We start from the raw sequence: 22,500 nt of genomic DNA, 5'->3' as shown, positions 1-22,500 counted from the left end.
TTCAATGTCAATTAATTATTAAGCTATTTCTGATCTGTTTTTCACTCTTAAACAAAGCAAAGAGGAAGTAAAGGAGTTGTCTACATAAGGGAATTGGTAACACAAGTTGGAACATGCCAGAGAATACAAATATTCATTATTTTACAAATCAGCTTCCAAAGCATCTGGTTGTTTTGGCTGAACCCTTGTCCAACATTCTCCTGTTTCTTGTCCAGTTTGAAACCATAATGGCCGCCCACAGGGACACAGACCAAAGTGGGCTGAACGGTAAGAATATAACATCCAGCGCCGTCCACCGCAGCATCCGAATACTGGCAGTCGAGTCGCTTCTGTCACGCTTTGCTGCTTCCAGTCCTGAGGTTTCTCACTAGGCTCCGGGTCATTCACAGAATCTCATCCCTGCTGACAGAACCATTGACGATTTGTGAGGGTTTCTAAGGAATGATCTACTTCCTGCAATGCCAAACAGAAATACCACATTATTTTGATATAAACCTGCGTTTATGTGGGCCTAAAACATATCTTTCTTGAAAGATTGTAAAGTGTGCTGAAAGATATTTCATGATAGAATATGATAGATATTCAATATAACCAACAGGATGAGATGATATATGGAGATAATGAGCTCATGTGAACAGGCTGCCTCTCCAAGTATTTGTTATGATTTGTAACACAGCTAGAATAGTTAATATATAAATATTCAACAAATTGTGCCGTTACCAACATTTCTGAAAATGCTAATTTATTTTCATCTTACTTACATTTTTTTTCATCACTGCCAATTTGGTTCTCTAAGTGCAAGTTAAAAAAACGAAACATTTTACTTTAAGCAAAAGAGCACCTCTTTTCACCCTCTGTCTGAAACCAGAGCCCAGTCTGCTCTGATTGGTCAGCTGGCCGTCGCTGTTGTGATTGGTCAACTTCTTCGAGATTTACCTTCAATGTGTTGAAGGTGTAAAAACCTATATAACACACTAGGGCGACTTTGGCTGTGAGGGAGTGTGGTTGTCTTTCAACCAGAAGGTTGTGGGTTCGATCCCAGCCCATGCAATCAACATGTCAATGTATCCTTGGGCAAGATACTTAACCCTGAGTTGCTCCCGATGGCATGGCCAACGGTGTGTGAATGTGTGTGAATGTTAGGTCCTAGAGTAAGGTACAATGCTCTGTATGAATGGGTGTGAATGGGTGAATGAAATGTAGTATGTAAAGCGATTTGAGGGGTTTTAAAGACTGGATAAAGCGCAATATAAGTACAGTCTATTTACCATTTTACTAGGAAAGGGAAAACCCCCAAAAGCTTAATGTGTAAACTGTGTGCAGCGGTGTCCTGCTAACATGTCCCGCTCACAGTGAGGCTAATAAACAAGTGACATACGAAATAAAGTGGAGAATGTATCAAGCCAAAAAGATCATATTTTGATAAGAAGGTGGTGAAACAAAGGTGTTATTCAAAATCTCAGGGTTATGCTGAGGATTTACCAAAGATATAGGAATCTATCTATCCACCCACTGCAGGTAGAGTATCTATTTCATCTGCCTCATTAAGCCTCAGGAAGATAGAGGATGTGATATCTGTAAGGGTTATAGATAGAGAGATAGTGTGTGCAACCACGGGTGGATATGCTGTTTAGCAACCTAGTTACCAAAGAGATCATCATTCATACTGCAACAAGGTAAATTAACTGTTAGACCTTAAGTATAATATATTCAGCCATATTATGCATCTCTGGAGAAATTAATGAGACAAGCTATGTACTCACATACTGTAAATCACCCCGAAGAGGAAACAGCTAAAAGGGTGAATAGTCACGTAAATAAAACACCTTAATGTTGCAGTTTGTTTTGACATCACGGTAAAAAAATAGCCCCTCGTGTGCGACAACTTTCACAACGTGCGAGTGAGTAATATTGTTTTAAATGAGGGATGACAGTGGTTTCCATACCGCTGCCATGAAACTCCCACAAGCGTCCCCATGAGTCCAATGTTTATATCGTTATAAATATATGTTTATTTTTATGGTAGGCTTCATTCTCCTGCCTCAAGACAGCAGGCACGTCCTAATTAACCCCTCCTGATTCTCAGCTCTTGGTTTTAATTATTCTTTATACAAAAATGTCTAATGCACAAGTAAGTCATGAATCACTTAACCAAGTCTCCAGAGGTGAAACTGTAAATCTGTAAGCACTGCACGAGTACTGAAACATTCACTACATTGGAACACTGAGATTTTTATTATCCAATGTTCTGTGATGGATATTGATTTACATACAATACAATCTCTCATTCAGAAGAGAAAAACATACAATCCTTAAAGGTTTAAAAATAAATTGCCGCATTTTGCCCTAAAACACCCTATTGTAAGGTTGCTCACCATCGTCTTTTGAAATCAATAAAGATTATTCTGGTTTGTAAAATATGGCTTGCGGGAATGACCGCGTAAGCAAAGAAAATAAATCCCCAATTTTACAATGTTAGGGTCAGTCAGTTTGAATAACAAGAACAAATGTGCTCTGTGGATCCACCACAGGAAGGCTGACAAGACAAGGTTTCTGAAAAACCAAAATATAAAACCAATACAACATTTTGTTTACCTTCATTGTAGTAGTTTGGATAACGTTTTTTTTTAAAAAGGTGGATATTTCAACAAAACATTTTTTTTCAGATTTTGTTTAATCTGTTATCGGGTTTCCAGAACACATTCCACCATGTAATTCTGCTGGATTCACTATGTGATAAACTACCTTCAGATAACGAACACTAAATCAAACTGATAGTGTCATCCTGCCATGCTGCAGCACTGATTTCAAGTGTTTTATGGCTTGTGGGTTGAATCATTTTGATTGTGCGTCATTAAAAATGAAATATTGCTAGCAATCAGGGTTACAGTGAACTCACCAAGAACACCTTGAAATGTCAACGATGCAACAATGTTGTTTATGACCTTTTATTTCTTAAAAAGGGGGAAATGATGTTATGTGTTTATCATGACCGTCTAGTGAGCACTGTAGATATGAATGCTTGATGAAATGAAACCTCATGTAAATCCATCATGAGTGACATGTATACATTTAGATAAAATGACTGATTGTGGATTATATCTTTATTTAAAATTATCTGCTTTAGAGCCTATAGATACAATCTATATACAAAAAGCAAACGACGTGAATCATACCTGTGGACACAAACCAACCAGTGCCGAAACTCTAAGGCACTAATTCAATAAAGCGTATAACACACAGAGCTGTGAGATGGAAACGTGGTGGAGGTGCATCAAACTCCGTGAAGTCTCTATTCTCATCCTTATTTGTGTTATTAGTCTGGCTGCAGTAATATACAGATGATTTAGATGTAGGGGAGGGGGCTCACACAGCATTTCACCACAACCAGATCCAGCTGTTTCTAAATCTGGGTTTTTAATGTGTAGAAGACCCCAGGGACTAAAGTTCACCACGGGATACCATCCACCCTAAAGAACCCCACCCTCTCCAATCCCAGCTCAGAGTCAGGGCCTCACGATCACTTCCAGGTGAGATTCTCCCGTCTGTCTGCCCCCATCAGGTCTGTGGTCTGTCTGATCTGGTGTCAGTGCTTCAGGGCTCTGCATGGTGTACAACAACTGTACCTTACTCACAAATTAACCCCATCCATCAACACAGGAAGGGGGAAAGGAGAAGAGACGGTTCTTTGAAGTGGGAATGGAACAGCTTCAAAAACACAGTTGGATATGTAACCCCTTTATCATTACAGCAGCGCCGCCAAGGCATCTGGCTTATGTTTGGGCCTGGAATTGGATCCATTTGTGTGGCAACTTCTACAGTCTTAAAAGAAAAAGAAAAAAAGAACGGGCGAAAGCACACTGTACAGGGGAAATTAAAATCGTACCTACATGCGAAATAAAAACATACAAGCACATATATATATATATACACATCCTTCACGCAACATGAAACATGTCTCATAGCATTAGTACAGTATTTGTGGCTCATAGTGGCAAGCGGGGGGGGGTGATTGCACAAAAACTTTAACAGCGCTGGCATTTCCAACCATTACCAAGAGTAAATAAAGCTTTAAAATAAATTAAACACCATTTTCATAACGGTTGTCTCAGCCTTCTTTAATTATACGTATTTGAGAAATTAAAAATTAAAAATTAAACAAACGAAAATAGAGGCCAAATTGCTAATTTAATTGATTGGCAGTATAGTAGTGGTTTCAGAAATTAAAGCTATCTGCATCAATGGTTTCTACGTCTGCAGTCCATTTCACACAAACGAACGTCATCCACAATTAAAGTTGTAATTTAGCGAGAGCCTCACTACGGTAGCCCTTAAGGGCAAATGAGAAAAGAAGGGTGATCCATTTGCTAAGTCTGCAATAATTAGTTTTCTCTCTTGTGTTAATGACTTAAAGCAGGTTTAAAGAAGGATTTGCCAGAATAATCTTTCCTTAATCCCACCCCAAACCTTTTTTTTTTTCCATGTATAAGGGGAAAAATTATTTTGCGTTGGTTGTTTCTCACCATTTGAGTGGAAAACATTTAGTTCAGACGTAGAAAATGCATCACCAAAACTTTTTTCAATCTTAATTTTATCTCAAGGCATCTGTACTGTACGTCACCACCGTTGAAGGTAAATCTGACCAAGTTTGGACATCTGCCCTTAAATCTTACTAAATGTCCTGACCTTCATTCAGACTTATCTGTACACACTTGGGCACTGCTCCAACATGAATCAGACTTTATCAATGTGCTGTGAGTCGTCAGGCATGAAAAGCCTGTGTTGCCACTTTTAAAACAGTATATTGTTTCTCATAGTTACCCAGACCTGTTTGTGCGGCAGTTAGAAAGCTGGCAGAAATGTATTGTCAGCTGACTTCAGATCATCGGATTACCTCTACACCATGATGTTTGATATACATCCTCTTTCAAAGCAGCTTCTGGGTGGTTCGCAGCTAAAATGTTTTAGTTTGTGAGCCTTTTCTTGCCAACAGGGTGATATTAAATATGGAGAAAATGAGCTCATCTACTGTGAACTGGTTGCCACCCTTAATAAATGTCTTATGATTTGCAACACAGCCAGTTTAAGGTGCACTAAAATGAAGCGATTCAACAACATGTGCCTTCACCAACATCTCTAAACATTCTTGTCTTTCTTCCTCTCGTTCTTAATTTCATTTCATCACAGCTAACTCATTTGGTTCTCTACAAATAGAAGTTAAAAACATCAATAAAACTACATTAAGCGGTGTATTTGATATTACCATAAGAGCTCAGAGTAAGTGAAATGTGTGAAATAGAACTAAAAGATATTCCCATTTCTGCAGTTCTCAGGCTGTTTTCATTCATTTATCCATAAGAGGGGAAACCCAACTCTCACTGACCCATTATATAAAACTGTGTGCAGCTGTTTCCTCCAAACATGGCCTGAGAAACAGATTCTAGCTCATGAGGAAACAGTGAGTCTAAAAAACAAGTGACGAAACAAAAGAAAGTGGAGCATATATGGTGGCATAAAGGTGAATAAAATCCAACTTAGATTTGTCAATTGGCAGAAAAACATTCTCTCTATTGCGAGCCCAAGGATCCTCTGCTTGTAACTTGGTAAAAAAACGTGGCCAAAAGCACTTATTAAGGCATTGGAGTATCGTAGCTTCGTTGCTGTGGGTGTGGAGTCATTCACTTAATGCAGCTTTAAGCACATACAATATATATATAAAAAACAATATGCTCCTTTTTCTCTTACAAGAGAGAAGCAGGTCATCATGGAGTCTTTGAGAGGGGGCTCGGGCACCCTCAGTCAGTCCAGTGGTTGGAGGGGAGGGGGGGGGGGGGGGGGGTGTGAGTGGTTGACACAGGGGGAGTGAGGAGGGTTTTGGGGGCTGCACGCTACAGACCTGCACCTTAGCTTTCTCCTTCGAACAGACATGCAAATGGTGAGTTGCAGCATTCATAAAGACAGTCTGGGGCTTCTCACATCAGCAGCAGGCAGCCCACTGAGTCAGGACTAGCCTAAACCCTGCAGGCTGGACATTTAAAAAGGTAGAAGCCCCAGTTCTGGACCCTATCTCACAGGTTTGAGTCTGCAGGCAGCAGCCCCCCGCTCCTTATCGTCCGCCCCCTCACACGGGACCACACTCAGTAGTGTGTCGATGATTGTAATGGTTGCTGTTCTCCGAGTCGATGATCTGCAGGCTGGGTTTCCTCTCAGGCTCCTCGTTATCGGTCGTGTCTTGCCTCGTGCAACGCGGAGGACGCTTCTTAAAGAAGTCCGACACGTAGCACACCTGCAGAGGAGAGGAGAGGATGTTCGATGTGGTCACAAGGATCTATACCGGAAGGTTTTTGTTGTATTTAAACTCAATTTAAAGAGGCCCTATTATGCTTTTTGGGGTTTTCCCTTTCCTGTAGTGTGTGTAGGTTTCTCTGCATGTGAACGGTCTGCAAAGGTTAAAATCCCTGTGTTCCCTCCCGAGGGAGTTTCTCTCCCCCGCACTCCCCCCCTCCTTCCTGAAACGCCTCCATTGGACTCCTTTGTTTTCCGTAATATAATGACATCATTATGTACTCACACTTCTATTGGCTAGCGCTCCAACACATTGTATGTGATAAGCTAAGGGGTGGGGGACATCTCTATGTGGTTGCCCAATGAAGACAAAGTAGCTAACCAATCAGAGCAGACTGGGCTCTGGTTTCAGACAGAGGGTGAAAAGAGGTGCTGCAGCAAAGGCAGTATGAGAAAAATGAAGAGCTTTTTGAACATTAAAGCACGGAGACATGTCACAGTAGAGACACTAAATACAAATATGCCTGAAACTGAAAATGTGCATAATAAGGCCGCTTTAAAAACTGCAATTACTTTGCACACTCTCATAATGTATCCTATGTTTATATTTAGTTGGTAGTAGGTTGGTCTATTATAGTGTATAATATCTTATTGTGTATCTTTGTATTGTACATTCCAATAGCAAGGCCTTGTAAACACGCTGCTGTGACAAAACAATTTCTCCAAAACTAAATGTAATCTAATGGGAAATACCTTTCCCATAAAAGATTGCAAACATCTGGACAGGTCTGAGCACAGCTGTTTAGTGTGACACACACACACACACACACACACACACACGAGGAACACACAGAGAGCAGGCACATGCACTGAAGGCCATAAAAGCCTATGCCCAGGAGGGGCTGTAATTGCGCACAACACTGTGAAGGCCAAAAGAGCGGGCTCACTTCCCAATTATTCACACACACACACACACACACACACACACACACACACACACACACACACACACACACACACACACACACACACACACACACACACACACACACACACACACACACACACACACACACACACACACACACACACACACACACACACACACACACACACACACACACACACACACACACACACACACACACACACACACACACACACACTGCAGGGGTTTCACCGTGCTGACAGTGGCTCACGCTAAACAGGGAAGAGGCCAAACAATAAGGAGTCCAGCTGGATGAAGAGAGCACAGTATTGCATGAGAACCTGCCAGTGTGAGTGTGTGTCAATAGTACACACTCTTCTGCTGTCACACCTCACTCCCCTCATGTTTTTTCTGTCTACATGGACTTTTACTGCCTGAATAAACTGAAATATAGACTCTTCAGCGGTTGCTCTACTTTAAAAAGGGAGTATCGCTAATGGAGAGATTTCCATTAGATGTAATTTTTATGATCTGCACCCACCCATGTTTACTTAGCTAAGAGCAAGAAACCACAAGAGAAAGACTCAAAGTTAAGAGGTAATCAGGTCTGAGGCTGGAGCTACTTTATAGAAAATTAAATGTACAAATATGAGCATTATTTTTCTACTGTTAAAGAGGCCCTATTATGCATTTAGGGGTTTCCCTTTCCTGTAGTGCTTATAGGTTTTTGTGCATGGTCTGCAAAGGCTAACATCCCAAAGTTCCCTCCAGAGGGAGTTTCTCTCACACACAGTAAAGGCACAAAATGAAAATATGAAACCTGAAAATAAGTATATTAGGGCCCCTTTAAAAATGTGTAGCTCTGAGCTGATGGGCTGACATTATTGTCAATATTCAATTTCCTCCTCTGTGTATATTCAAACCTCAACACTAGACCATTACAGGAGTTACGACTGTATGACATGATGGAAATATAACGCAGGAGTTATTAAACTTCGCGATGTTTGGCCTTGAGAGGCGTTGCCGTGGTGACTCACATTAAGCACAGCGACGAGCGCTCCCTGCAGCAGCCCCACCAGCACGTCGCTCCAGTGGTGCTTGTAATCTGAGACTCGGGTGTAACCAACGTACACCGCGAAGGCCACCAGGAAGAACTGGATGGTGGGCCGGAGGAGGCGGGCCCACTTAGCCACCAGTCTGGCCTGCACGTACAGCTGGGGGAAGAGGAAGAGGAGGAGAGGAAGGGGGGTTTGAGGGGAGAAGAGACAGGAAATAAATGTCATGAGTGGTTTAACATATAATAATTATTGTTTTTTCTTTTGCGCGAAATTCATATTTCTTGCACATATTTTCGGATTCTATAAAAGTTTTTAGAATAGCTAAAAAAAAATTATATTGTATTTCCCTTACTGTGTTTAAGTATGTTCCGTTATACACGAAAGCACCTTACCTGTATGTTAAAAAAAACACTTCAATTCAATACTTGCAGTAGACCTGATTTTGATTCTAAAACTTTGGTCTGATCACAGCAGAAAAAAAGTTACAATAATGTAAATATAGTATTTACACTTGCATAATGTAAATGCATGTCATGCAATAGGCAGTAATGTAGCAGTCACATTTATGTTGTGCTTGTTAACTTTGATATTTGCTTAAATATAGAGCCGGTCATGCTGTAATGTTAAAAGCTGGATGAAATATAACTCAAAACACCCCCCAAAAAAACAGCCCATTTATATGAAGCATGATTGTGTCCCTCTAATGCAAACAGTTGCTGGTAATATGTCTTAAATTGGATTTAACTGTAAAAAAAGTGTTGAGTTTGAATCAAATGTATGTCGACTATGGACTGAAACCCCTTTTTTGGGGTGCTGGAAAACAGCAAATGCCAAAACATTTACGGACTTGGCACCAGTACAGTCTTCTCCTGGGTTTTACTGGGCTCCTGTTGAAGGTGCAAACGTTGGCATCACACTGCAGCCCCCCCCACCCACAAACACACTGCAGGACACAGGCTGAATATCACAGCATTTCCTTGTATTTGCCTGGCAAGAATAAGAGCGAGGTATAAACCAAGGACAGGCATTGACACTAGCTGGAGATTTACTTTGGATTTCTCTTTGAACTGAACAGTTTTGCTTCGCTTGGCCTCTTGACGCCCTGCTGTCTAGCACTGCTGCCTGGCTTCTAACACAAAGACAGGAGGCCAAGGGTAATGAACTGGATGAGACACAACACAGGACATGCTCTGCCTTCTTCATGGCTGGAAGAAAGTCAGCTGAGGCCTCCAGATTATTTCTCTCAGTATCCTCATTCTTCCTCTCAACAGTTGCCCTTGTCCTTTTATGTCCACAGGCACAAACTGTCTCTATGAGCTCTTTCTCTTTCTCCAAAATGTGCCCTCGAGTGCAGATCCAAATTCAAAAGCCTGTTGTAAGATGAGTCCATCTGGGGGTCGACTGTGCCTGATTCACACCGAGATATCAGCATGGTGACCATATGGAGATGTTCCCATGTTTACAGTACACAGAGTATTTACACTGTGTTCCAGGACTTTTAGTCATGGGTCGAGGATGTACTGTACTTACCGCTAAGAACAACATGCAGTACATCCCGAAAGAGGAGTGACCGGAGTAGAAGGACAATCTGGAGAAGAGACAGAAGCAAATGTAAAGTGTCACACAGGATATTTAAACTGTAGAATACTGTTAGCATTATTATTGTGCAAAATCTGTTAGAATAGTAATCTCCACACAAACACAAGTAAGTGAAACAAAGTGACAAATGACTAATGTATGCATAGATGGAAGAAATACTCAGATATTTTACTTAAATGTAGAAAGGTTTGAAATTCTCTGTTGCAGCTTAAAGTACTATCTAAGTATTAAAAAAACTCAAAATAAACTTAATCAACCAACATTTGATGCGGTATGGCCCATTTCAGAATAATATATCTTAAAGTATGGTATTTTAATTGAGGTGAATTAATGTGTTCATCCCAAACTTTGGGGTTAAGGTTGGGTTTATTTAAATTAATATATATACTGCTGGGTAGCTCAACCTATAATGATATATCATGATTTTAGTTGATTCATATTTGTTTAATAATCTAAATGTACAAAGTAGGTATAGTAGGGTAGCTTCGATTTTATTTTGTATCTGAAGAGACATATTGCAATCAACCTAGAGATACATAGACAGCAAGAGTCCTGCAGGTGCATTAACTTTCAATAAGCTACATTTATTTTAAGCTACACACAGAAATGAGACCGTAAGACCTCCTCCTCATCCTCGTACCTGGACTCTGTGACGTGCTCGTGGACTCCGGTGCAGTTGATCACCTGCATGTACCCGGTGCAGGCTTTAGGATTACAAACGGACATGAAGTTGGGTCTCGGGCGGCCGATGGTGAATTTGGCGAGGTCGGTGAGCGACTGGCTGACGGACCCTCCGAACAGGAACGTGCCCACCACCTTGTAGAGGGCCGCCACGTATTGGTTGAAGTCAGAATTGGAGTAAATCCTCTTGCTGTAAACCAGATAGGCTTCTCCGGAGGAAATCTGAGGAATGGCAAAAAACAGAGAAGACATTTGTTATTGCATTTTACGCATCGTTAGAATGAAATGACTTTTCCTCCTCATACATCAGAGCTTTGTCCAATTCCTCAGGTTGGTAATGGAGCAAACACACAGCACATACTTTTATTTAGGGGGGACGGTTGGGTGCCATTGCAAATGAGGCATGGTCTTGTTGAACATCACAGTTAAAAATTATCTGAACTATCCCTCATTATTAAGACCTATAGAAAATAATATAGGAATGAATAAAACGGTGTACGTAAATGCTGAAAGTGGACATTTCTGGGTCAGAATATGAGATTTATTTTTTAACTATTTAATATCACCATGAAACTTACATAAGGTTAATTATTTTTTGCATCACACATATTTTGAAAAGTTGTGTTTAAACATACAAATGAGGCATTTCCAATGTTTACTTTTAGTGACTTAAGGAGAAATCCAAAGACGCAAACGGGCAAAGTTAGTCAAATCAACAGCTTGATGTGTATTTTGGATGATATCTCTCTGCTAGTCATTAAAAATAAATATTATGGAAGCATAATTAACCACTACATGAACAACAATGTTTTTTCCAGTAGTGTCGAATGAGTGAAGTCTTGTTCGCCTCGCTTGAGTTTGGCTTCACTGAGGTTTTTGATTTGATATACTTTATTAATCCCCGTGGGGAAATTGTTTCTCTGCATTTGACCCATCCTAGTGTTAGGAGCAGTGTGCTGCCATTTTGAACGGCGAGCACGGGGATCAGTGTAGGGAACGGTGCCTTGCTCAGGGACACCTCGGTAGCACTTGATCTTGCTGGGACTTGAACTGGTGACCTTCCAGTTGCCAAGCCAAGTCCCTATCGACTTCGCCACCACCGGCCTTGTGAGACGTTATACAGCTCCCTGTGAGAAGAGAGTAAATGATGGAGTTTAACTCACGATGATGACTGTGCAGGAGATGGTGACGGCCGCCAGCATGCCGTGTGTGATGGTGTCGGGTTTCAGGGGGTACATGATGCTCTCGTCATCGCAGTAAATCCCTCTTTGGTACGGCTTGAAAATGATGGTCATGACGATGAAGGGCAGTGCCGCTGGAGCAAAACAGAGCAGGAGAATGATTGATGGGTTAGATTCCTTACTATATTTGGAGTGTTTGAGCTTTTGGAGAAATTAGATAACTTGGCATACAGCATGGAAGCGAGGTTAATCAAAGTTAGTGGACATAACTGTTGAGAAATTGTTTTGGTACAACGTATTCGCCCTGTTTTAAGCAGCTTTTCAGACATGACATCACTTCTTCTTTCGGGGAAGTAAAAATGTTTCTCCAAGGATATCTAACAAGCCAACAAGGAGAAAGAAACATTAAGTCTTTCAAATCTCAGGGTAGAAAATGCGCGGCAGGGAATTGCAAAAATAAACAGACCAAACAGTATTTATATACACGGGCTTGTGGGCATACGTAAAAATCACACATCACTCACATACTCAGACACAAGAGTGTACACACACTTACGAGAACACACACACACACACACACACACACACACACACACACACACACACACACACACACACACACACACACACACACACACACACACACACACACACACACACACACACACACACACACACACACACACACACACACACACACACACACACACACACACACACACACACACACACACACACACACACACACACACACACACAATGTGGTGGTGTGCAAATAATAAGACCAAATATAGCTGCTCAAGGCTCCTGAGCGCTCAAGTTATGTCCTTGAGATGTTCGCAAACATCCATCACAGAAATAATCACTCACCCTCTTCCTCTTTCTCTCTGACGCACACACACTCACCGCATTCTGTAGATGTACAAGCACGTGCAAAATGAGTAAAAGACACACTGTATGTTCTTCAAAAGGTTCTATAAAAGGTATTAGGCTCGTGCTGATGAATATATTATTCATGTTTGATCTTCCTTTTCAACCCCGCCTGGAATAAGGTTTAAGTAAAAAAGACAGTTCTGAGCGTACGGAGGTAGTAGACGGACACAAGAGAAGTGTGAATGTGAATGTTACTAGTTTTAAAGTTTAATATAGATGTTATGATACTTTCCCAGGATCAAAATGTTTCACCTTTGTTGTCCTTTGTAACGGACTATGAACTGTAACTTTTTACAAACTTTTTTAACCCTGCAATGGCGTGTGTTTCAAACTGAATAATTTTGGGTGCAGTAAGACTTGAGTAGATATAGTATGTACTAGTTAGACCTAACTTGATTGTACAATTGTAGAACTGTTCACCATTGGAATCCATTGTTCCTGACCTTACCCTCTTGCTTGTATTTCCCCTTTGTTCTGGTCTAAAATGGTGTGTGTGTAATAATCAAAATATTTTCAGTGGAGCAAGTCTTAAGAGTGTTAAGAAGACCTGAATTGATATTCGCCACTTCTGTCTAAGTTAGCTTGAAAGAATAAAAACAATGTATTTGTTAACCTTTGAAAGGCTCAAACTTTTCACCATTGTAACTGACCTTAACCTTAGATCTAAGATAGAAATCAATAATACATTACTGTAGTAAAAGTTATCATTTTACAATGAGAATACATTGTAACTGACTAAAAACTCACATTTTTAGTACCCTTATCTAATGGTGTTGTTCATAATAAGATGTAGGGTGTAGTAGGAATTCAGTAGATGTGTGAGGAAGACCTTACTTGACAAACAGATATCGCTCATTTATCCATTTATTCAAAGTTACTTAAATACAAAAATGGTAATAAAAGTCTAGAATGGTTAATTGATTCACCATCTTTGACACTTCAGATAAAGTAAAACATTAATAACTAGATGAACAAATCCTGAATAATAAGTTGCAGCCCTGCTGAGGAATGCACTCTCCACCCTGATATCCATGACCACTGTATAATGGGCAGACAGACAGGCCTGGGGCCACTGTGGAAATGCCTTACAGCCACATACTAAACGCAAGAAAAACAGCCATGAAAAAACACCACACACACTTTAAAAGTACTCTCACCAATGGTATTACATTTCTGAGTAAATGAGCACTGCACCCCTCCCATTCTTTAAAAAAAAAAAGAAGGCTGCAGCTGACATAATTCCAGGAGGACTTGGAGCGAGACTGACAGATGAGAGACCGAGAGTCCACACATTGAAGACTGAGACGAAAAGGAAAATATACAACAGGCCGGTGGATCGGGATTCAGCTGAGGTGAACGCTCTGTAAAGCCCGCGTCACACTGTCCCGGAATTGACACCCGATGGACACACAAATATGGAATTTTGAATTTCGCACGAAGATGGCCCCGAACCACACACAAAGGCAACATTTATATTACATTTAAGACATACAACTGCAACGAAAGTAACACAAACAATTATGTTAAAGTATTATGATACTGTACTGATATTTTCCGACTTTGTTCTTTACTTTCTCCGTCTTTAGAAGATATTAAGTTTTCTCCATCATGTTGTTTCCATAGCAACAACAACTTCCTCGCCTTCAAAATAATATATTATATCCTTTTTAGTTTCACAGAACACAAATTGGGTTATTTACATAATATGTTTACATGATTTTGTTGTGCAATAAAACAACCAGATGGACACACGATAAAGGAAATGTTCAAATTCGGCTCTGATCGTAGCAACATCGGGCCATTCGTGAGGGCATCTTAAGCCATCTTTGGCATGCCAAAGATTTTGCCACCGCTCCCGAAGTTGCTGCCGGAGCCTGATAAATTCCACCGGCGGTCATGGCTTAAGATGCCCTAACGAAAGGCCCGATGTTGTTACGATCAGAGCCGAATTTGAACATTTCCTTAATCGTGTGTCCATCGGATGTCAATTTCGGGACAGTGTGACAGGGGCTTAACACCCAGTTTAACCCCACCTTGAAACAAATGGAAAACTTCATCAGCGTACTGTAAAGCAGGGTTGGGATGGTTATTTGAAACAAGTAATCTGTTACAATTGCCTAGAAACATGTATTCAGTTACCTAATCTAAGTTACTTTACGTTACTTCTGGATTACCTCAAAAATCTTGTAAATAATTACTAGAAATATCAATAAGTTGGCTTCTATTTAAGTGTGTAATGTAAGAAAACGGAACATTGCAAGATTAGAAAGGAGGAAACCAAGATTTTTTGTGTCAAAAATGTATCCTCTTTTTTAGTTTAAAACAGTAGATGGATTAGGATAAACAAAGTATTAAAATAAAGAAGAAGAACTGTCATTAAAAACCAAAACAAATAATGGAATTGTACAGGCCTAAGGATTCTAGATTAAAGAATAGGCTAGGTTTATAGAATAGTACAGTTAAAATCATTCTGTATTTAAAATGTATTGATTGACTTCTTTTTATTATTCAACTGTAAGGGAATACAGTTAATTTAAAAAAAAAAAATCCTGATTATGGCATTTTTATTTGATGCCCTAGGGCTGATCAGTTTCTTTATAAAATGAACTTTTAACCTCAGTTTATTCTGAGAAAAAAACCTTGACACAGAATAATTTAAACTGTTGTATAATAAACCACTAATTGACCAATGGAGAAGAAAAATCCCCTTAAAAGATGCTGTAATTCACATTGAGCAACAATACACAATGACACCTGTACAAAGACAGGCAGTGTGTCTCTGTATCACTGCTGTCTGACATCACATACTGTATATTCAAAGTGACATGAGATGAGTTCAGACATTGTATAGTGACATGCAAACTGCAGACATGCTGCCCATGAAGACAAAGAGTCTTATTGGCTCAGGGAGGAAGAGAGGAGGTAAAATAGAACCTTTGTGTTGAGAGGAGAATAAACAATAGATACAATAAACACATCATCACACATGGACACCTGGTAGCCCGACCTTGGCGAAACTAGGTGTAGACTCGACAAGATACTAATTATTTTCAACACAGTATACACAGATATCTACTTATGTCATTAAAAGGAGGATACATCACAACTCCCTAAAAGTACAACTGTCTAAATGAGACAAAGTTTTACCCCAAAAAACTGAAATTGTATTGTTTCAACACTTCACCACAGTTCGAACACCAAAGTAACAAACCATATCAAATGCAAAATGTCTATGAATACTGTTCAGACTTAAATAAATAATATTCCTATTGCCTTCCTGGCGGTCTTTAAAAACAGCCAGCTTAATGTGATTGAAGAAGCCTGCCAGAAAGCTTTAAACGTATCTCGCTCAGCTCTCCTATTGATACTGTATCTCTTGTTTATTTCATCAGTTTAAAAGACAATAAGTAAAAGCAGCAGTTTGACATTTTGCTGAGGTCAAGTGTGAGGATATTGCTTGACAATTGTGATGTTAGGAATAATCAAACAAAATGTAACAACATATTAGTGAGCCTTAAATCTGCTGGTAGGTACCTTTAAACATCTAACTCTCAATAAGTTAATAAGCATACAACATATTAATTAGTGTCACTCCCAGGGCTTCAAATACCGAGCCTCAGGCAGTGGGCGTTGGCCTCTGGGTTTTTAATTAATCCAATGTAAACACATCCACGTAATTATTAGCCGCTCAGAGCTACACTCTTAGTGTTAAGTGAGCTGAGGGTGGGAGTATTAGGGCTGGGTCAAACACACACAGGAGTTTCCCGCGTGGGACCTGCTTTGGTGTCCCGTGTGAAAGAAAAAGCTAAAAGAAGTTATGATGCTAAGCTAGGAATCACATGAGGGTGAGTCTGTGGTGTATTTGTTTCCAAACCTAACCAAGTAAGATTCAGAGCTTAAACCTAACCACAAAGTGATGACACATAAAACAACCTCTCTGAGTCACTGCAGTTAAGCCAAGGACTCTGCTCCAGTGCCAACGCTTCATGTTAGATAATCTCACATGGTATTTGACTCATGGTCTCACTATCTCCTGCTTCCTGCCATTGGACAGATCCATTTGAGCTGAATCATTATAACCTGGAGTGCAAGCCTTCTACACATAGAGAGTATATTGTTTGTTTTAATGGACACATTTGATTTCATTTTGATTTGATTTATTTCGAATGTGTAAAACAATAATACAAAAATGTAACATGAGGATTATTATACAATACAAAATGAAGCAGTGTCAAATTGATATACAAAAATATTACTGATTCTAAATTATATATAAAAAAATAATCTACTTAATTACACATCCGAAAAGGGGTGGAGGGAAGTTTACACTTATTGAATCCCACCCCTTCTCCCACAAAACAAAATTATTAACATATATATATTTTTTTTCTTAAAGAAATACATTTGTTATTGAAAAACAAACAAATAAACAAAAACAACAAATACATAAACAGATAGATAAACAAACAAATACATAAGAGGTAAATGGTAATCAAGAAAAGATCATTGTAATACAAAAACGTTTACTTATTTTAGTACCTGTAGGCAATTTCCCCAGCCGACACCTGTCTAAAGCCTTTATTCTATACCTCCCCCCCCTGCCCACACCCTGTCTCTGTGTAGCAGCAGCAGCAGCTGGAGCACACCTGTCGATACACGGCACCTTCCCAGCGGCCGACCACCAGACGCTGGATCCCTGTTATCACATCCAGCAGTGTCAGGACGTGGTAAATAGGGTCTATGAAGTCTCACTCCACATGTTTTTCCTCTTAGCACCACCACAGTCCTGTTTGTGACAACCGCAGCACAATATATGTTCTTTAGCATTTAACTAACATCCTGTCTCCTCGGGGGAGCGCCCTGATATGGATTTACTGATGTGGCTTTTTAGTGACCGATTCTGTATCCTGCATCCTGCCTCCAGCTGGCAAGAAGCTGCCACATGTCAGGAAACAACTGATTTGCCATCTCTGCATCACTGACAACTGGTTGAACACAAAGAGGCACTATTATACTTTTGGGGGTTTCCCTTTCCCCCGCCCCCTGCCTGAAACGCCTCCATTGGACTCCTTTGTTTACTTTTGTATCATAATTACATCGCTACGAAACACTCGAGCTCAATTAGCTAGAGCTCCAACGCATTGATTATAAGTGATTGGCTAAGGGGCGGGACATCTCTAAGCAGTTGACCAATCACAACAGAGCCGGCCAGCTAACCAATTAGACCAATTGTACTATTAAACAGCTGTCAGTGGCGGCTGGCCCACAGGGGCGCTAGGGGCGCTAGGGGCGCCGCCCCACCTCTTCCCACATACATTTTTTTAATTTTAATTTTTAATGAACAAGGTAAATATTATATAATTGGTATCAGTAAAATATATAATCTACAATAAAATCTTGTTTAAAATTGTGTTATGATGTCTAAAGTTACTGATAAGTCACATGTTTCCTGCCTGGCCTTACCCGTGTATCATTACCCTCTCTCATCTGGGCGCTAAGAGAGGAGCCCTCAACCAGAGCAGCAGCAGCCACTAGCAGCTGACTGTTGCTATCTGTAAACTATGCCTCCGAAGCATAATGTCAGCCAATCAGCGTCGTCAGATCTGATGATCACCGGGCGCCAATGTCAGCGCCCGGTGCAGGGTTATGACTAGAAAGGATCCGTCTTGTGTAAAACTCTCGCGAGAGTTTTTCGAGTCACGTGGCTGAATGTTTACGTTTGACAGGCAGCCTTTCAGTTACGATCGTTAACATCAGTGGGCCACAGCAAATTATGGTGAGAAGCTAAACTATCTATTAATTATGTCAATTACAGGGAGCTAGTAACTGGGTGTGTGACTAGCTGGATGCAAACAGGTAAACGCTGTCTGTTGTTTCGCATGCTTGCTCTTCAAACAGCCGGGGACAGATATGTGCCTGTAACTCTCTCTCTCTCACACACACACACACACACACACACACACACACACACACACACACACACACACACACACACACACACACACACACACACACACACACACACACACACACACACACACACACACACACACACACACACACACACACACACACACACACACACACACACACACACACACACACACACACACACACACACACACACACACACACACACACACACACACACACACAGGCTTAACAGGCCTTGAAAATATGCATACCAAAAACCAATCATTTGAGTGTTCCCAAAGAACCAGTGTTCTGCAGTTTGTGTGGGCCTACTGTACTGTTGCACAGTTTACTGTAGAAACTATGTCCAGGACAAGGTGTTTGGAATTTTGGGAAGATTCATAGCTAACCACACTGAAGATTATGGAGGTATTGATCAGTCTTCTCATATCTCTAACATCACCAGAAGTCATAATTTAAGGGGTCAATTTCTCAAAATGTTCCCCGTGTGGTTTATTCACCATTACAATAGCGCCACCTAAAAATAATTTCCATACAGTTGCTTGCTTTTAAAGATATGTAATGTCTGTATATAAACTAAAGAAAGGGAATTCTAGTTAACTCTGAATTTAAACTTTCTTCTAATGACCACCGTGATCTTCAAAAAATTATCTTACACATCTCCAGACTCCTCCTATATATCCAGTGAGGCCAAGATTAAAATGTACACAGCATGTCAGATATCCTATCTAAAAACATGATACTATCACGGTATTTGCATCTCCAGACATACAAACAAACATTTGTCTTTGCTCAGGGAGACATGGTGAGGGAGTGGACAGATTAAATCGGTTTCCACTCTACATATTATGTCGGCCAATACCAACTTGTTAAGTAAAGCAAATACCTGTTAGACTGGATTCAGAAAATAAAATATTTTTTTTGTAGGATGGGCCTGGATAAAGTCAGTGGCAATGTTTATTTTTTTAATAGAGCATGGTCAATGTCACAAATGAAAGAAAGACATAATTATTTCTACATTGCAGTCATTTGGTGTATTAACTTCAAACTCTTTTATGAAATTTTTAACACTTGCCAGAGCGGAGCCATTAATCACGGCTGAGCGAGGAGGGGAAAATGAACTGAAACACTTCAAAGAGAAGCCAGCAGCTAATGAAATACACTTACTTCTCCAAATTAGCAAGCGTTCAAAAGTCTAAATAGCTTTTGGATGTACATCAACAACGGTGCGTTTGAAAGTGCCATTTGTATTATCTGCTTCGTCATATGTCTAGGTATTAACGAGTGTTTTTGCGCCTAATAAATCCCCTTAAACAAACTCAAATCATGCCAGTTTGCCACAAACTTCATAAACCGAGTGAAGTTAGCACACCTGGCCTTAAAAAACCCTCCCCTGGCTTGTAAAAATAAAGTATAACGTTTTCATTTCTGTGTTCACAAGTAAAGCACTTATTCAGCTGACACATGATTTTACTTGTCATAAATTACAAGTTGGATGAAATTAAAAGCGCTGAACTAAAATAATCTAAACAGTCTGGATTGTGCAGAACGAATGGTACATCCTGAGGTGTGTGAATGTGTCTCATGAGCAGAGCCTCCATGGATTATACATGCAAGAAACAAACCAACCACTCTTTTGAAAAGCAAACAAGCACAGCTCGCAAGCAGAAATAGACACTTTGGCAGACACAGCATGTCTCCAGGATACCACGAGACAACCCCGCAACCCGAGCTGACCCTGCTCCAGAGCTCCAGGAGAAAAACAACACATACATGGAGGAGGGAAGGTAGAGGGGGTGGATGTACTGACACAGGATACAGGAGAACCTTCTTTTAAAAAGACACCTGCTTTTTACGGATGGAGGCAGGAAAACGCTGCCAGTTTGAAATGTAGCCAGGAAGCTAATCTCCAGCTGCCAGTCAGAAATCTCCTGCCTGATCCCCAAATGGCAGCCTGTTTTGAAGTAGCAGGATGCAGAGCTCAAGCTTTCCTGTGTCAGATTAAGAAAAGGCCCACTTTAGAGCTTTAGTGCTATTCTGGGGAATTTGACGAGGCTTCTCATTTACCTGGCCGCAAATTAGCATTCTTTCGAAGAAGCATCTCTGTTTCTGCCCCCTGCTGAAAGGGGCATTATTGCGACAAAAAGGATGGCGATGACGACTGCATGTCATTAAATAGCACCATGGGAAATGTGAGCATGAATTGATTCCACCGACAAACAAAGATGTCAGTGTAAGAAGGGATTTGCCCTCCATTCCTTCCACCACTGCTGATCCACATCCTCCATTCGGTTTTTTTCTCTCATTCAAAGTAATTCATTCTTCTCCCTGGAGCTCCATCTCCTTGTCTGTCATTCTTTTGATTGCAGCGTCCTCCCACACAAAATGGGATGGTGCTTTATTTAGCTGACAGATGTGCAATTACGACGGGCCATTTGGACCACAATCGCACTCTGGGGCTGAGATTCGAGGCTCGTCATGTCCTCTCGCTCTGCCTTTTTTTTTTATCTCAGTTTTTCTGTCTTTCTCCCTCTCTCTCTCTCTCATTTCCACCTAGAGGAAAGTTGACGCCTCGATCATCTGGAATTCGCTCTAGCGGTTTAAGAGAACCTCACACCTACTTGCCCTGGTTTCCCTGACACAACCTGCTGCACCTGCAAAACCATGTGGACGGACAATTATTCTCTCAATTTGAAAAACATACAGTCTGGGTTTTTGGTATGCATATTTTCAAGGCCTGTTAAGCCTGTGTGTGTGTGTGTGTGTGTGTGTGTGTTGCCCTGTTTGGTCTCAAACTTCCCTTCAGGGTCACAGCTGGAACTTTTGCCGCTCCTAATTAAATTGTACTCACATTTCTCGTCTTTCCAGTGGAAGTTCAATAAAGTGTGAGTTCTTTCTTTATGTATTTTTCTCCCCCTTTCCAAACCATCTTTCCTTCTGTATTGAAACCTTCCAAAAATGTTAGTTTAGTGGGGTTTAAAGGGGCCCTTTTATGCTTTTTGGGGTTTTTCCTTCCCTATAGTGTTATATAAGACTTCGTACATGTAACTGTAAATGTAAATGACATCTCGAAGCGGTTGACCAATCACAACAGAGACGACCAGCTGACCAATCAGAGCTGACTGTGCTCTGGTTTCAGACCGAGGGTGTAAAGAGGTGCTGCAACACAGGCAGTATGCTTTTTGAACATTAAAGAGAGAGCAGAGGCGCAAAATACAATTGTGAAACCTGGAAATTAGCATAATATGGCCTCTTTAAAAGCTCTTGTTGCCTCTTGCATTCATGCTATTCCTTCTTTATTTTTCACCCAGTGTCACCCTTAAGTGATTTACTCCATCTGTCAACTATCCCCTTACAAATTGGACGAGGAAAGAGGAAGGCATTTTTCCTCTTAGCAGCAGTTTCCACTTTTTTTTTCTACCCTGCTCTCTTTTGTTTCCTCTCTTCACTCTGAAACATGCGTTGTTGAAACGACAGCAGGAAACCTATTGCACCAAAGCTCTATCAACATGATGGCTCTCAGTACAAAAACAACTGAGCGCTCCCTCTTTCTGACTGTCTCACCCCAAGCCGGACTGACTAATGTGGAAGGTATGCACTGAGCCTACAACCTCTGCCGGTGTAGGCCTCTGGAATTCTAATTCCCACGAGGAACGCCCAACTTCACCAGTCACACCGAATCCTGCTGCTGCCCATTCTTTATCTTTAATCCTGCTGTTTCGCTCCGTCCATCATTTACGCATGCTTAGGTCCAAGCATCGCAGAAGGAGACACGGTGGCAGGAGAGGTGGTGGGAGGGCGGATAAATCTGGCAATCAAAGAGTCTGGGTTTGGAGGGGATGAAAGACGTGGGCCACACAGGTTTAATCCTGAAGCCCACAAATGTCTGCAGGAGGAGTTT

At 40.8% G+C, this 22,500-nt stretch overlaps 1 protein-coding gene across 1 annotated transcript in view; it reads right to left on the bottom strand.

Annotated features, from left to right (window-relative positions):
- Window positions 1-2,934: 2,934 nt before the first annotated feature.
- The window catches only part of plpp2b (phospholipid phosphatase 2b), a 23,870-nt gene continuing 4,304 nt past the window's right edge, over window positions 2,935-22,500 (bottom strand). The window contains exons 2-6 of the mRNA XM_079689260.1: window positions 11,715-11,866; window positions 10,511-10,773; window positions 9,802-9,859; window positions 8,251-8,427; window positions 2,935-6,286 (exon numbers count right to left, since the gene is read on the bottom strand). Coding sequence (XP_079545386.1) covers window positions 6,122-6,286; window positions 8,251-8,427; window positions 9,802-9,859; window positions 10,511-10,773; window positions 11,715-11,866 — 815 coding nt within the window. The 3' untranslated portion in view covers window positions 2,935-6,121. The remainder of the gene's footprint in view (window positions 6,287-8,250; window positions 8,428-9,801; window positions 9,860-10,510; window positions 10,774-11,714; window positions 11,867-22,500) is intronic.

The sequence above is a fragment of the Notothenia rossii genome (assembly GCF_949606895.1).
Source record: "Notothenia rossii genome assembly, chromosome: 1".
NCBI classification, from domain to species: Eukaryota; Metazoa; Chordata; class Actinopteri; order Perciformes; family Nototheniidae; genus Notothenia; species Notothenia rossii.
This window is presented reverse-complemented; position numbering and strand designations above follow the sequence as displayed.